Source organism: Danio rerio, chromosome 4 (assembly GCF_052040795.2).
Source record: "Danio rerio strain M-AB ecotype USA chromosome 4, GRCz13ab, whole genome shotgun sequence".
Lineage (NCBI taxonomy): Eukaryota > Metazoa > Chordata > Actinopteri > Cypriniformes > Danionidae > Danio > Danio rerio.
In genome coordinates, this window is record NC_141024.2 from 8,449,529 (window position 1) to 8,462,896 (window position 13,368).

The 13,368-nt window shown below is 35.2% G+C and overlaps 1 protein-coding gene across 5 annotated transcripts; it reads left to right on the forward strand.

Annotated features, from left to right (window-relative positions):
- The first annotated feature begins 1,839 nt into the window (after positions 1 to 1,839).
- On the forward strand, positions 1,840 to 12,202 carry optn (optineurin). Of its 5 annotated transcripts, XM_088649717.1 has the most exons (16): positions 1,980 to 2,027; positions 2,965 to 2,971; positions 3,406 to 3,412; positions 4,372 to 4,509; positions 4,621 to 4,814; positions 4,907 to 5,053; positions 5,136 to 5,197; positions 6,945 to 7,055; positions 7,146 to 7,224; positions 7,849 to 7,964; positions 8,848 to 8,997; positions 9,118 to 9,202; positions 9,368 to 9,523; positions 9,674 to 9,816; positions 9,893 to 9,978; positions 11,427 to 12,202. In XM_088649717.1, the coding sequence occupies exons 4-16, from the start codon at positions 4,377 to 4,379 to the stop codon at positions 11,531 to 11,533; spliced, it is 1,569 nt and encodes a 522-aa protein (XP_088505843.1). In that variant the 5' UTR covers positions 1,980 to 2,027; positions 2,965 to 2,971; positions 3,406 to 3,412; positions 4,372 to 4,376; the 3' UTR covers positions 11,534 to 12,202.
- The last annotated feature ends 1,166 nt before the right edge of the window (positions 12,203 to 13,368 follow it).

Sequence of the window (13,368 nt, forward strand, 5' to 3'; positions counted from 1 at the left end):
GTCCTGCGTTTATCACCAGCCGCACAGCTGAATTCTCTTTTTGGACTAATTTTCTGTCCTTATATACAGTTAAGGTCAGAATTATTAGCCCTCTGAATTATTAACCCCCTTGTATATTTTTCCCCAATTTCTGTTTAATGCAAAGAAACACATTTCTAAACATAAGAGTTTTAATAACTCATTTCTAAGAACTGATTACTGATTACGATTGATTTGACTAGATATTTTTCAATATATTAGTATTCAGCTTAAAGTGCAATTTAAAGGCTTAATAAGGTTGATTAGGCTAACTAGGTTAGGGTAATTAGGCAAATCATTGCATAATGATGGTTTGTTCTGTAGACAATCAAAAAATATATTGCTTAAGGGGGCTAATAATTTTGACCTTACATTTTTTAAATTAAAAACTGCTTTTATTCCAGCCAAAAATAAAACAAATAAGACTTTCTCCAGAAGAAAAAAAATATTATCAGACATGCTGTAAAAAATTCCTTGCTCTGTTAATCATCATTTCGTCATGCACCTTGGAATTATACGGATCTATCTGTGTTCTGAGATATTGAGCTTCAAAGTTTTTGCATTCCATTTAGCAAACAGTATGTGGGTACCATTTGTTTTCAAAATAAAACATCTTAAAATGTAGACAACTTGTAAAAAAAAATCCCATAATGTAAATAAGGTGTCATTTAATAAAAATATGTTAATAACTCAATTTTGACAAAAAAAGTCACATAACCTTATAATTCTAAGTCAAAAAGTCAACCTTATAATTCTAAGGTGACAATTTATATAAATAACTCTGTATGTATACTGTAACAGACCACCGACTGTGAGAATTCACTTTACACCAAAAGTGCTGAATTCAATAAGCTAAATTGGCTGTATTGTAAGTGTGTGAATGATTGTATGGTTGTTTCCCAGCACTGGTTCGCAACTAAAAAGGCATGCACTGAGCAAAACATATGCTGAATAAGTTGGCAGTTCATTCCGCTGTGGTGACCCCTGATGAATAAAGGGACTAAGCCTAAGGAAAATGAATGAATAATTATGTTTTTAGTGCATGATCACTTTTTTTATTATTTAATAACTACAAATCAGAATAAGAATGCATTTGATGGATGATGGATCATGCATTTAATATCCCTGAAAAGTATTAGGCCTTCCTCAAAGTTTTATTTGGACACTAAAAAGGACGTCCTTGACCCATGTGCATTTAGATCTGTTTCTGTGGCTCCATCTAGTGCACAAACAAAGTCAATACATTCCATGAAAATTCAATGCATCCTCATTTCATTATCTTACAAATACTAATGATTGTGTATTAAAATACCATAACTGCACTGCTCCAATTAGTATTTTGGTCTTTGTATTTGATCATCTTCTCTATTTTATATATCCATGTTAGTTTATTGATTTTTTTAATTATTGTATAATAATTGTATATATGTCGTACAGTGACCTTGAGTTTCTTGAAAGACGCTTTGAATAAAATGTATTATTATTGCTATTATTATTTTTATTATTATTATTTTTATTATTATTATTATTATTATTATTATTATTATTATTATTATTATTATTATTATTATGTTTTCTGTATTGAAGCACATTATGCCAAAGCTATTTATAAAAGTTATGGAAAGAAAGTGCCAGGCTTTTTTTTTTCACCCACAGCATTTCCACATAAATAGGAAATCATGATGACTGTCATACTAAAATCAATATAGGGGTCTCGAAAAGCCCCTCGATTCGGCCTATATATGAGTGCGTCACGCGGAATGACCTCAGCAGGGAAATCCCGTCCGCGTCATGACGCACTCCGTCAGCTGATTCAATGCAGTGAATGGAAGCAGCGCTACAGTAGATCCATATGAAGGTGGATAGACATAAACCTGTGTCAGGCTGACTGTAACGCACCAATCATTCTTGATATCATATATGTGCGTTTAGCGCTTTCCACTGACGTTTGGATCAGGAAGAGCAGCATTTCCCAAAACAAGTTGCTGTACACAAGACGCGATCGCCTGGTGAGTATGACAGTGCTATTAAATGCAAAAAGTTATTTAAAACTTGACATAAACGAATATCAATATATATATTGCCTATAATATGCGGCGCACTTATGAAACACATTGGAGCGGAGATGAACTATTATTTAATTTCTATCGCAAATGTCCTTGTTAACTTTCGTTTTCTCGTGACCAATTGGTGTCTTGTGAAACGTCTCGGTGAGATTTTGTAACTGTCAGGATTTAGATAAGCGGACAGTCTCATGAGGAAACCTGAGTAAAGCATTGTTTACCACTCATGTATGTGTGTTTCCACATGTTCCCCAAATGACAGATTATAGAGAACTGTTTCGTGATCTTATCGCACTCTTATGAAGTAGTTTGGAGCAACAAAATAGCTTTGAATGGCCTTCTTTACTCATAGTGCCAATCTTTCAAAGCATCTGTCCGAAGTTCGAGTAAATCAATATTTGATTAGTCAGCGAATAACACCACTTTATATCACCTTATAATATACAATGCAATACTTTCTCCATACGCGTTTGCACACAGCAGCCTTTATATTTATAACAAATCTGTACATACAATTCAACATCCAGATCTTTTTGACCAACTGCATCTCTGTTTAATGTTTATTGTCTTTTATTTATATTTATTTTCGTGTTGTCACTTTATGTACACTGGATGCTTCTGTAGCTAAAACAAATTCCTTGTGTGTGAAGCACACTTGGCAGTAAAATTAATTCTGATTCATATTGGCGTAAAGTTGGTTTAATATTCGCACTTCTTTCTTAATAATGTAATTTCAGAAAAATATTCGTTGAAAATTCTAAATAGGGATATCATATTTGCAGCCAATGACTATCAAAGTACAACATTGTTCACAATTAAATAATTAGTGCTAATCTTGTTTTTAAGTCATACTTGCATGCAATTTTAGACCGAATATTAAAAGTAGCTCGGTAAAAACAATATAGGGAGGCTGTCAAAAGTTTTCAGTGTTCAACAATGAATCAATGTGTGAATATAAAACCAACATCTGACCAGAGGAGAAATGGTCGTGCCCAACTGAGCCTGGTTTCTCTCTAGTTTTTCTTTTTCCTTCACTTTCGTCAATTGTTGAAGTTTATTCCTCAGCACTGACTCGCTTGTTTTGGGAGTTGTGCTCTTCAGTGTTTGGACTTTAAGTGAAATTAACCCACACTGACCTGATTTAAACTGAACTTCAACTCTGAAAACTGGACTGACACTGTTTCAATTTACAGGAAGACACAATCTACATTGTAAAAGCGCTATAGAAATAAACATGAATTGAATTGAACTTTCCTTTTAATGTGAATCACTAAATGATTAGATCAACTGACTGAGCAAACTAGCATCAGCACATACTTTGCAGGATAGTCGTAATATCACTGCATATTTAGCATGAAATACATGTTAACAGGATCATAATGCATGTTAGTGTTTACCACTTGTGAATTGCTGAACACAATAACTAAGCATTATATAATTCCTGTTGGCATTTTTAAAATGTAAAAGTAATGTTTATAGATACCTTTCGAATAGATTATTTTGGTTTATTGCAAAATATTAAAATTCTATTCATATTTTAAAGTTATTTTAAGCATATATTTGCCTGTTTAAGTTGAAAGGGCACCTATTATGCAAAAACCTCATTCATAAGGGGTTTAAACACAGTTGTGTTGCAACAGTGCGTAAATATATCCAGCCTCTAATAGTAAAAATGAATTAAATATGTTTTAAATAATCACACTTGATAAAAACAGTCTGTCAAAACACTTTGATTGACATTCCCCCTTTGTACATGTCATCAGAGGGGGAAAGCCCCGCCCATTAGTGATCTCTCTCTAATTAGCATAAACAGCCCTGAGCGAGAAGCAGCCGGCCGAGTTTTCACCTGCTGAAGATAAAGTCAGCGACTAAAAGGATTATAAATGTGGAGTTTTAGGATGCACACTAGTCTCAATAGACCGCCTTCTTCTGAGCCACTTCTTTGGACGTTAGTCCTATTTTAAATCTGCTGACGCATAGCTGATTGTAGCTCCACCCTCTTTTAAAAAGAGCACAATCTCATTTGAATTTAAAGTGACAGGCACCAAATTGACACAATTAGTATCAAAGCCTAAAAGGGGCCAGTTTCAACAAGTTATAGAAAAATATTTGTGTGGTATTTTGAGCTGAAATTTCACATACTCTAGGGACATCAGAGACTTATTTTACTTATCTTGTAAAAACATGCATATAAGATTTCACTTTTGATTCTGTGCTGTTCAAGACACCATACTTGAAATAAGAGTCATGTTGTGGTATTTCATAACTTAAGTTTAACAGATTCTGAAAGAAAGCATGGCATCTGGATCATCGATGATGAATGGGGACATTAGTCACCCACGTGGGTCTGGTCCAGGGAATCTGGGCAGTTTAGAGGAGACCCTCCAGCAAATGAACACGCTAATCAAAGAGAACCGAGACCTGAAAGGTGCGGGTTACACCATGGCCTCTCATCTTTCCAGTTTCAGCCATAATCACAATACATACTCATGTACCATAACTTATGACAACACACACTGTCATTATATGCATCCCACAGAGGCTCTGAAACAGACCAACTTGTCCATGAAAGAGAGATTTGAGGGTCTTTCTGCTTGGAAGGAGAAGCAGAAGGAGGAAAGAGACTTCCTGGAGCAACGATTAGAGGAGGCCAGAACCAGACTGAACACTATGGACGTGGAGAACGAGGCGTTGAAAAATCAAGTGAAAGAGCTGGAAAAAAGTGGAGCTGAGGTGAGAGAAATTTCACAAGTGGACAAATCACTCCACTCAGAAATACATAATCAATAAAAGTGGACTAAAATGAAGGTGAATATCTGCTGTAGTGTTTGCACACTGAACTGGAGGCCCTGAGAGGTCAGATTCTTCGCATTCAAGCAGAGAAGAATGATTTAGTTGCGATGAACTCTGAACTCCAACTCAAAATGGGTCAAGGTTCACCTAGCAACTCCTTCATTGAGATTAGAATAGCTGTAAGTATGCGCACACGCACACACATATAATAAAGAGAGAGTATGCTGCTTTATTTGTCACTACATGTGTTTTCTTCCACAGGATGATGACTTAAAAGTGACCAAAGATTTATCCAGTGTGCCAGAGGCATCGGCGTTCTCCATGTAAGCATTGCAGAATTATGCATAAAGATCAGTAGATTAAAATCTCAGTCAACCAACTGTTGTTTATTAATTAGTTGCCTGTAAATAGAGCGATGCACAATTTCATGTTGTGTAGAAAATTGATTCATGATTAATCAGACAGGCCTTTTATAACGCAACCAAAACAATCTTGAAATGTGTAAAGGATTTACTCATTTTAAACCTTTATGAGTTTCTTTCCTCTGTTGAACACAAGAAAAGAAGATAGTTTGAAGAAAGCTGGAAACCTGTGTTTCCATCGCGTTTGTTTTTTCTACTATGGAAGTCAGTGGTTACACGTTTTCAGCTTTCTTTAAAATATCTTTATTTGTTTTAACAAAATAAAAGATTAATAATCACAAGTCTCAAACTCAATTGCTGGAGGGCCGCAGCTCTGCACAGTTTTGCCCCATCCCTACTCAAACACAGCTGATCTAGTAGTGTCTAGTAGTCGTGAACACCTTGATTGGTTGGATCAGCTGTGTTTGATTAGGGTTGTAGCAAATCTGTGCAGAGCTACGGCCCTTCAGGAATTGAGTTTGAGACCTGTGCTCAAGAAGTTCCAGACCTTTATGATTATTAATCTTTTATTTTGTTGAACACAAGTTAGGATATTTTAAAGAAAGCTGAAAACGTGTAACCACTGACTTCCATAGTAGAAAAAACAAACACTATGGAAACACAGGTTTCCAGCTTTCTTCAAACTATCTTCTTTTCTTGTGTTCAACAGAAGAAAGAAACTCAGTGTGAGTAAACAGTAAGTTAATTTTTTAGGTGAACTCTCCCTTTAAGGTTTGATTGCATGTCATGACTGACCTAAAGTTATTACAGTACTGTGCAAAACATTCAGCCCAACATTAAATCTGTTGTTTTACTGATGGTATAATGGATATACGTGACCCTTTACCACAAAACAATCATAAATGTAATTTTATTTAGTCATTTTTTTTTAATTGAGATTTATACATGGTTAATAAATGATCTTTCAGTTGATGTATGAATTGTTAGGATAGGAGTTTGAATTATTTTGGTTTATTTCTTTAAGAAGTGTGAAGGATAATGTTGGACAGAGGCTGTTTGTGCAGGTTTGAACTGCATTTCTACCAGTGTTATTAGCAATATTGTCTGAATTGATAGAATTTTGAAGGACTTCAGTGGTAATAGCATGATAATGATCTGATAATTGCAGTGAAATCATACTTGGAGAAAGAAAACAGCTGATGAAGCACAGACAGTCATGAAGTGGCCTGCACAGAGTCCAGACCTGAATATTATACAGGCTGTATGAGATCGCCTGGACAGAAAACGAAAGATAAAACACTCTATACCAGGGGTGGCCAACCCTATTCCTGGAGAGCCACCTTGCTGCAGATTTCAGTTGCAACCCAGAAGGACTATAGAAAGGGATAAAAGAGGCCTGATATTATTACACAGCACATTATTTTCAAAAAAGTCAGAACAATTAGAACAAAATACGGGAAGCCGCATTAATGCTTTTTACTTGATTAACTAAATTAGCTGTAGTGTATGAGTGTGTGAATGGGTGTGTTTGGGTGTTTCCCAGTACTGGGTTGCATCCAGTATGCATCCAGATACTATTGAACAAAGCTGGTATAGTGCTTAGGACTTTAGCACAGTGCTATATATGAAAACAACAAAAGCCTACAGTGTAGTAGAAGCTCGTCTGATAAGTTAGTAAATATGTGTGTGTGTGTGTGTGTGTATACAGGCCAAAGGCTGAGTCAGAGGAACAGACGGTGAGGCAGCTGCTTCGCTCGCTCCGAGCAGAAACTGATGAGAAGGAGAGACTGCAGCTCACGCTCCAGGAGGCTCGTGGGAGGTAAGCCACAATTTGGCGTGCCCTCTCAGCATACACAACTTAAAGTGCTTAAGCTTCTTTTACTGTATGCGCATATGTTAATATTTGCAGAATCGCAGAGTTAGAGAGCAAACTGGAACATGCTGACAGCAGCGCACAGACATCTCTACCCTCTGCAGCTGAAACCAATGTAGGATAATATACTGTAGCACACTCTGTGTACTGTAACATGAATAAATGAGAAATGGCAAATGCAATGGGATGTGTGTAGGAACTACAAATTGTAGGAAGTAATTTCATTTGTAAATGTAAGAAATACGTATCATTTTGAAAATAGACATGATCAGGTAGGTAGAATTGGCCGCTCAGGACTTACACGCACATATTTGTTGAAAAATCTACTGTATTTGTGCCTTGTGTAAGAATGTTTAGACGATAAGACATATTTAATAGAAAATTTGTTTTTAGATTTAATAAAGAATGTTTTTATTCAGGACATATTTTAAGGGAAATGTTTAAAAGGGGGAAAATGTTCTTCTAGGGGGATTTTAGAGTTTTCATCGCTGATCAAATTGAAAAACATCTATTTAATTAATCAGTGGTGTTGTTATTTGTACAGTATATTCTATTGTACGATGAATGTTAGAAATGATTATGATTGTTAATTATACATTGAATATTTAGTAAATTAAAGTAAATTAAAGATTTTTTTTTCTGAGTGGGTTTTTAAAGACAAGCTGGAATGGGGGAATTGTTTTGAACATGGCAACCACTTTCTAAGCTAACATTTAGTTTGTAAATGTGTTTTTCTCAGGCTAGCACTGAGGTGAAGAATCTGGAAGATCAGTTGTTGAAGCTCTGTAATGAGTTGAAGCAAGCTCAGATTAAACTGGACGAGGCTGAGAGCATGAAAAGAAACCTGCAGGACAGGTCAGAAATCATCAACAATCTTACATATTTTTCTGCTTCCAATAATATATTTAAATATAGTTTTATTATATAAATATATAAAGGAACATGCATATATCTTCAGTAGAATTATATTTCTGTTTTATATATATATATATATATATATATATATATATATATATATATATATATATATATATATATATATATATATATATATATATTTCTGTTACCCGGTTTTTCTGTCTCCCTGTCTGGCTTGGAGCATGGTAGGGAGGTTTGGTGCCTTTCGTTTATTATTTTCAATTTCTCCTGTGTTTGTTAGTAGGGAGGAAAGTTTTCTGTTTTTTATTTTATTATCTACTTTCTAGGGAAGTTTGATGTAATTTAGTTAGCTTGGTTTATTGTCATTTATTTTGGCTGTCATTGTTATTTTTGCTCCTTATTACTGTAAATAAATCATATTTTCTTGTTAATTCTCAGTGGTTGTGTTTTTGGTTTATATTTTGGGAAGAGAGAGCGCGGGGGCACCAGGGATTATATTTTTAATCCCTGTTAATTTGTTCTGTTTTGGTTAAACCTCTTTTCGATTAAGGATTTTTAATTTAATTCGTAACAATTATAAATGAAAATATAGACATATACTGAACTACTCTATCTATTATTATATATTTTAAGGATGAAACTTTTATTTAATTTCCTCAATGCTTTGAAGTGTTTATGTTACTTCTATAAATGCAATTCTACCTGAATAATACGTAAAATCACCCCCAGATTTTTAGTTGCATTTAACAACAGATTAATGACACAAGGATGTTAACAACAGAATGGTTCAGAGATTGTATTTAACCTATTTGAAGTCCACAATCTTTCCTAACCATCCCATCTCCTGCTTTGTCTTCAGATGTAAAGATTTGGAGCAGGATTTGGCCACTTTAAAGACTCAGCTCGGAGACAAACAGAAGGTCCAGGCTGAGAACGACTGTCTGAAGGTTCAGATGGAAAGCCTCCAAGCGGCGATCAAACTGGAACAGAAGAAAACCCAAGATGAGAAGTGAGTGTCGCATGTTACCTCCATCTGATAACGTTGTTTAAAGGTGGAGGAAAGAAAGTTGCGAGTGTTATCAAGATAATATCCTCATGGTAATCTGGTATTCTTATCTCTCTTGTCCAGGAACAATCTAAACCAGCTGAAAGATGCGTACACCAAGCTGTTTGAAGACTACAGTGAGCTCCAGGAGGAAAAGAAGAAGAGAGAGGTATATATTTTGATTAAATTGCAATGAGCTTAAGGGTATTAAGTGATGTCCATGCAATTTTAAAAAGAAAGAAGGAAAAAAGGCAGTTCACTTTGGGTTGTAATTTTGTTGGTGGTTCATTTTTGTTCTTACACACTGTGCCTTATTGTGTATGTGAATGACCAGAGTTGTGTATCAAAGGACGATTATGATGAACTCCAAACCAGGTTTGCAACTGCTGAAAAGGCACTTGCAGATAAACAGCAGAAAATCGATGAGATGAAGATGGAACTATTCCAGAAGGAAAAGGATCTGGAAACCATTTCTGTTTTCCAGGCACAGGTACATATGATTGAATGTTGACATGACAGACTGGAGTAAAATCACGTCATGTTAACAATCCTTCCATTTGTTCTAGTGTCCTCCCACTTTTTCAATCTCTTTGCAGTCTGTATCATTATTTAATGTGTGTTTCCATGTGTATCTACACAGGCAGAAATCTATTCCTCAGATTTCTACGCAGAAAGAGCAGCTCGGGAGAAGATTCACGAGGAGAAAGAGCGTTTGGCCACTCAGCTGGAGTATGTGAAAAAGCAGAACAGCCAGCTTCAAGAGGAGATGGAGTCACTTGGGAGGTGTGATATTACAAATTTACACACACTTACCAACTCTCTGTATATACTGAAAAAGAGAACTTTTTTTATGAATCAGGCATTCAATGAGCGAGATGCAAAGAAGGCATGTGCCACGAGGAGCCAATCCTCAAGGGCCCACAGCTCCAAACAACCTGCCTGGAGGTAGAGGTAGTACCTTACCTTAAAAAATCCATTTTGGACACTTTGCTTTTCAGCCTGTTTACTCAATTCTGACTAGTCAATTATAAAATTCCAAGGTGTGTTATTCTGAGAAAACAACCGCTAAATAACACAGGCTAAACCAGGAACTTCAAATCAACTTGAGCATCAGTCGATATGTGGACATCCATATACTTAGAGCCACATGCATATGGATCTGCTTTGATGCCATTTTGTTATTAAATAAAATGTAGGTTAGTACATACTTCATCCAACTGGTTTTGTTTCTGTCAGCTTTGTGTTTTTGACTGTTTGGTGCAATCTTGTGACTGAATAATGTGCAGGTTAGTGTATACTCCATCAGCAGTTTTCGTTTCTGTCAGCTTTGTGTTTTTGACTGTTTGGCGCCATCTTGTGGCTGAATAATGCCCAGGTTAGTGTTTACTCCATCTGTAAGAGCCATAAGTTCATTGTTTTTATTTATGTTAAAATAATAATAATATTAAAAAGCAAAAATATTGTACCAAGTAATACAATTTTTTAATATAGAGTATATGCTGATGTCATTTCTGGGAAGGAAGAAGTTGGAAGCAAGACAGTTTTTTAATCGTGTATTATAGTTCTGTTAAGTTGTTATTACACATTTTTCTAAACAACATCACTGGATTGTCTTATGTTACTCGTGTTAAAATCGTGCTTATTCAAAGAAAGAAATAAGGCAAGAAGAGATGGATTGATGGCACATACACCATTAGCAGTTTTTGTTGCTGTCAGCTTTGTGTTTTTGACTGTTTGGCACCATATTGTGACTGAATAATGCGCAGGTTAATGTTAGTGTATAGTATATCATCGGCTGTTTTCGCCATTTTATGACTAAGTAATTTAGAAGTTAGTGTATACTCCATCAGCTATTTTCATTTCTGTCAGCTTTGTGTTTTTGACTGTTTGGCTCTTGTGACTGAATAATGCGCAGGTTAGTGTATACTCCATCAGCAGTTTGGTTTCTTTTAGCTTTGTGTTTTTGACTGTTTGGCGCCATCTTGTGACTGAATAATGTGCAGGTTAGTGTATACTCCATCAGCTGTTTTGTTTCCTGTAAGCTTTGAGTTTGACTATTTGACACCTTCTTGTGACAAAATAATGCGCAGGTTAGGGTATACTCCATCAGCTTTTTTTTGTTTCTGTCAGCTTTGCGTTTAATTCATAAGAATGAATAAATTTTTACCGCTCAGTACAATATTTTGTGTCTAATTTCTATATTTTGTGGCAAGTAGCCATGTAATAAAGGATAAAGTACACACAGGATGGTTGTTTTCACAGAATAAACCCCATAAAACCCTTCGCTTCTTGCTTACTACCTTTTTGCTGATTAGACTGTATTCTCCGAGAACTACTTTATCCCTAACATATTGGGAACATAATTAACATCAACCTCTTTTTTTTTTCCTTAGGTGAATGGCAGCAGCAGAACATTCCAGATCACGCTTGTCCTAAATGTGGGGAAGTCCTACCTGACCTGGACTCCCTGCAGATCCACATCATGGATTGCATCATCTGAGCCTGTTGCCTAGTAACCTTACCAGATCCCCTCATATGTGAATGAGTGGTTTGATAGCTTTACCTTCTAGCACCCTGCAAATATACTGCTTCAATAACACCGGTCTACGAACCGTGCATCCTAATAATACTGTTATTTATCAGTCTGGAGGGTTTCAGATTAATACTATAGCTGCAATCGGTCGAGGATGAGAATGAGCACTTAATGTGTAGCTTTGACTGGTTGGATATACTCTAGCTGCATCCTGTATAATGAAAATGTGACATTAAGCTGATTCAAGACACTTGACCAATGTCAAATACTATGAGTATGAATATATAATGTTGCAGGTGGGCAATCAGTGTGACGTAATATCTGTTGTGGGTGAATTACATTATTGTTTGCGAACATATTTTTAAGATTAGCTCTAATATTTTTGAGTGAAGCAAGAGTTGTAGTTAAATTTATAATATATTTTCAATGCCCTGCGATAAACAGTGAGCAACAGATTGGTTGTTGGGACTGTAAAAATGTCAACGCACTTTATTTTGTTTATACGTACATACAAATAATTAAAATAAGTTTATAAAGCTCCAGCCTGTATTATCTATCACATATGGGTTCTCTCAGTAAGGTTCTTTCGAGTTGATTTCATAACTTTGGTGCGTAATAAAAAACAAATATGTGTAATATTGAATAGTCTGTCATTATTTATTTACCTTCAGACCATCATATGGTTATCAAAGTCAGCTTCAAGTCAGCTTTATTGTCAATTCAACCACATGTACAGGACACATAGAGAATCGAAATTACGTTACTCTCAGACCCTAGCTGCCTAACATATAACGTTAATACAAAAAGTAGAGTTTTAAGAAAGAATTTACAATAAATACAATTATACATAAAATGTCATCTAAATATATGCCTAAAATTTAGTCTAAATATATACATAAATGTGATCTAAATATATACATAAACTGTAATCTAAAGAATAATAAAAAAAGAAAGAATAAAAATTGTAATCATTGCAATACAATACAAAAACATTAAGGGCATATGGCAATGAGTGCAAACCAGAGTTGTGCTGATAAAACCGTATATAGTGCAAAAAGGCTTGTACACATGAGAATTATGATAAAGTGACAGCGTCATGATATATAGGGAGGTAGTCCAATGTTGCATAAAGTGCATAAAGTTATCTTTTGTGATGGACTTAAAAGGAAAAAAAAAAAAAAAAAACACAACTTGTGCTACTGCTATGCTCCAAAATCATAAGGAGGATATACGACTTGTCTGTTTTTATTATTACTACAAAGTCAATCGATCATTTTATGTGACAATCAAGCCAAAATGATTACTATGTGATGTTTTTTTTTCTTCTCATGTATAGCTAGGCCACAACAATGACTTTAAATACTTAAAAGGTAGCATTACAGTATTTTAGATTGCATTCAGATTCAACTTTATTGTTATAACACATCGAAATGTAGTTTAGGTCTAACTTTGCATTTAACTAAAGATTGAATAAATCATTGCTGCTCAGTACAATGTTCTGTGTCAAATGTTTATATTTTGTGTCAAATAGCCATGTAATAAGCTGGATAAAGTACATACAGATTGGTTGTTTCCCCGGAATAAAGCCCATAATACCCTTCGCTTCATGTCTACTACCTTCCTTTCAGATTTGATTCAACGTTATTGTCATTACACAAGTGCAAGGCAACGAAATGCAGGTCTAACCAGGAGTGCAACAGCAGCAAGTGCAGGATAGCGGTATAAGTTAGTATAAGAAGTGCAGTTATAGAAAAAACTATGGTGATATTTACAGATGGATGTACTATTATTATTATATACAG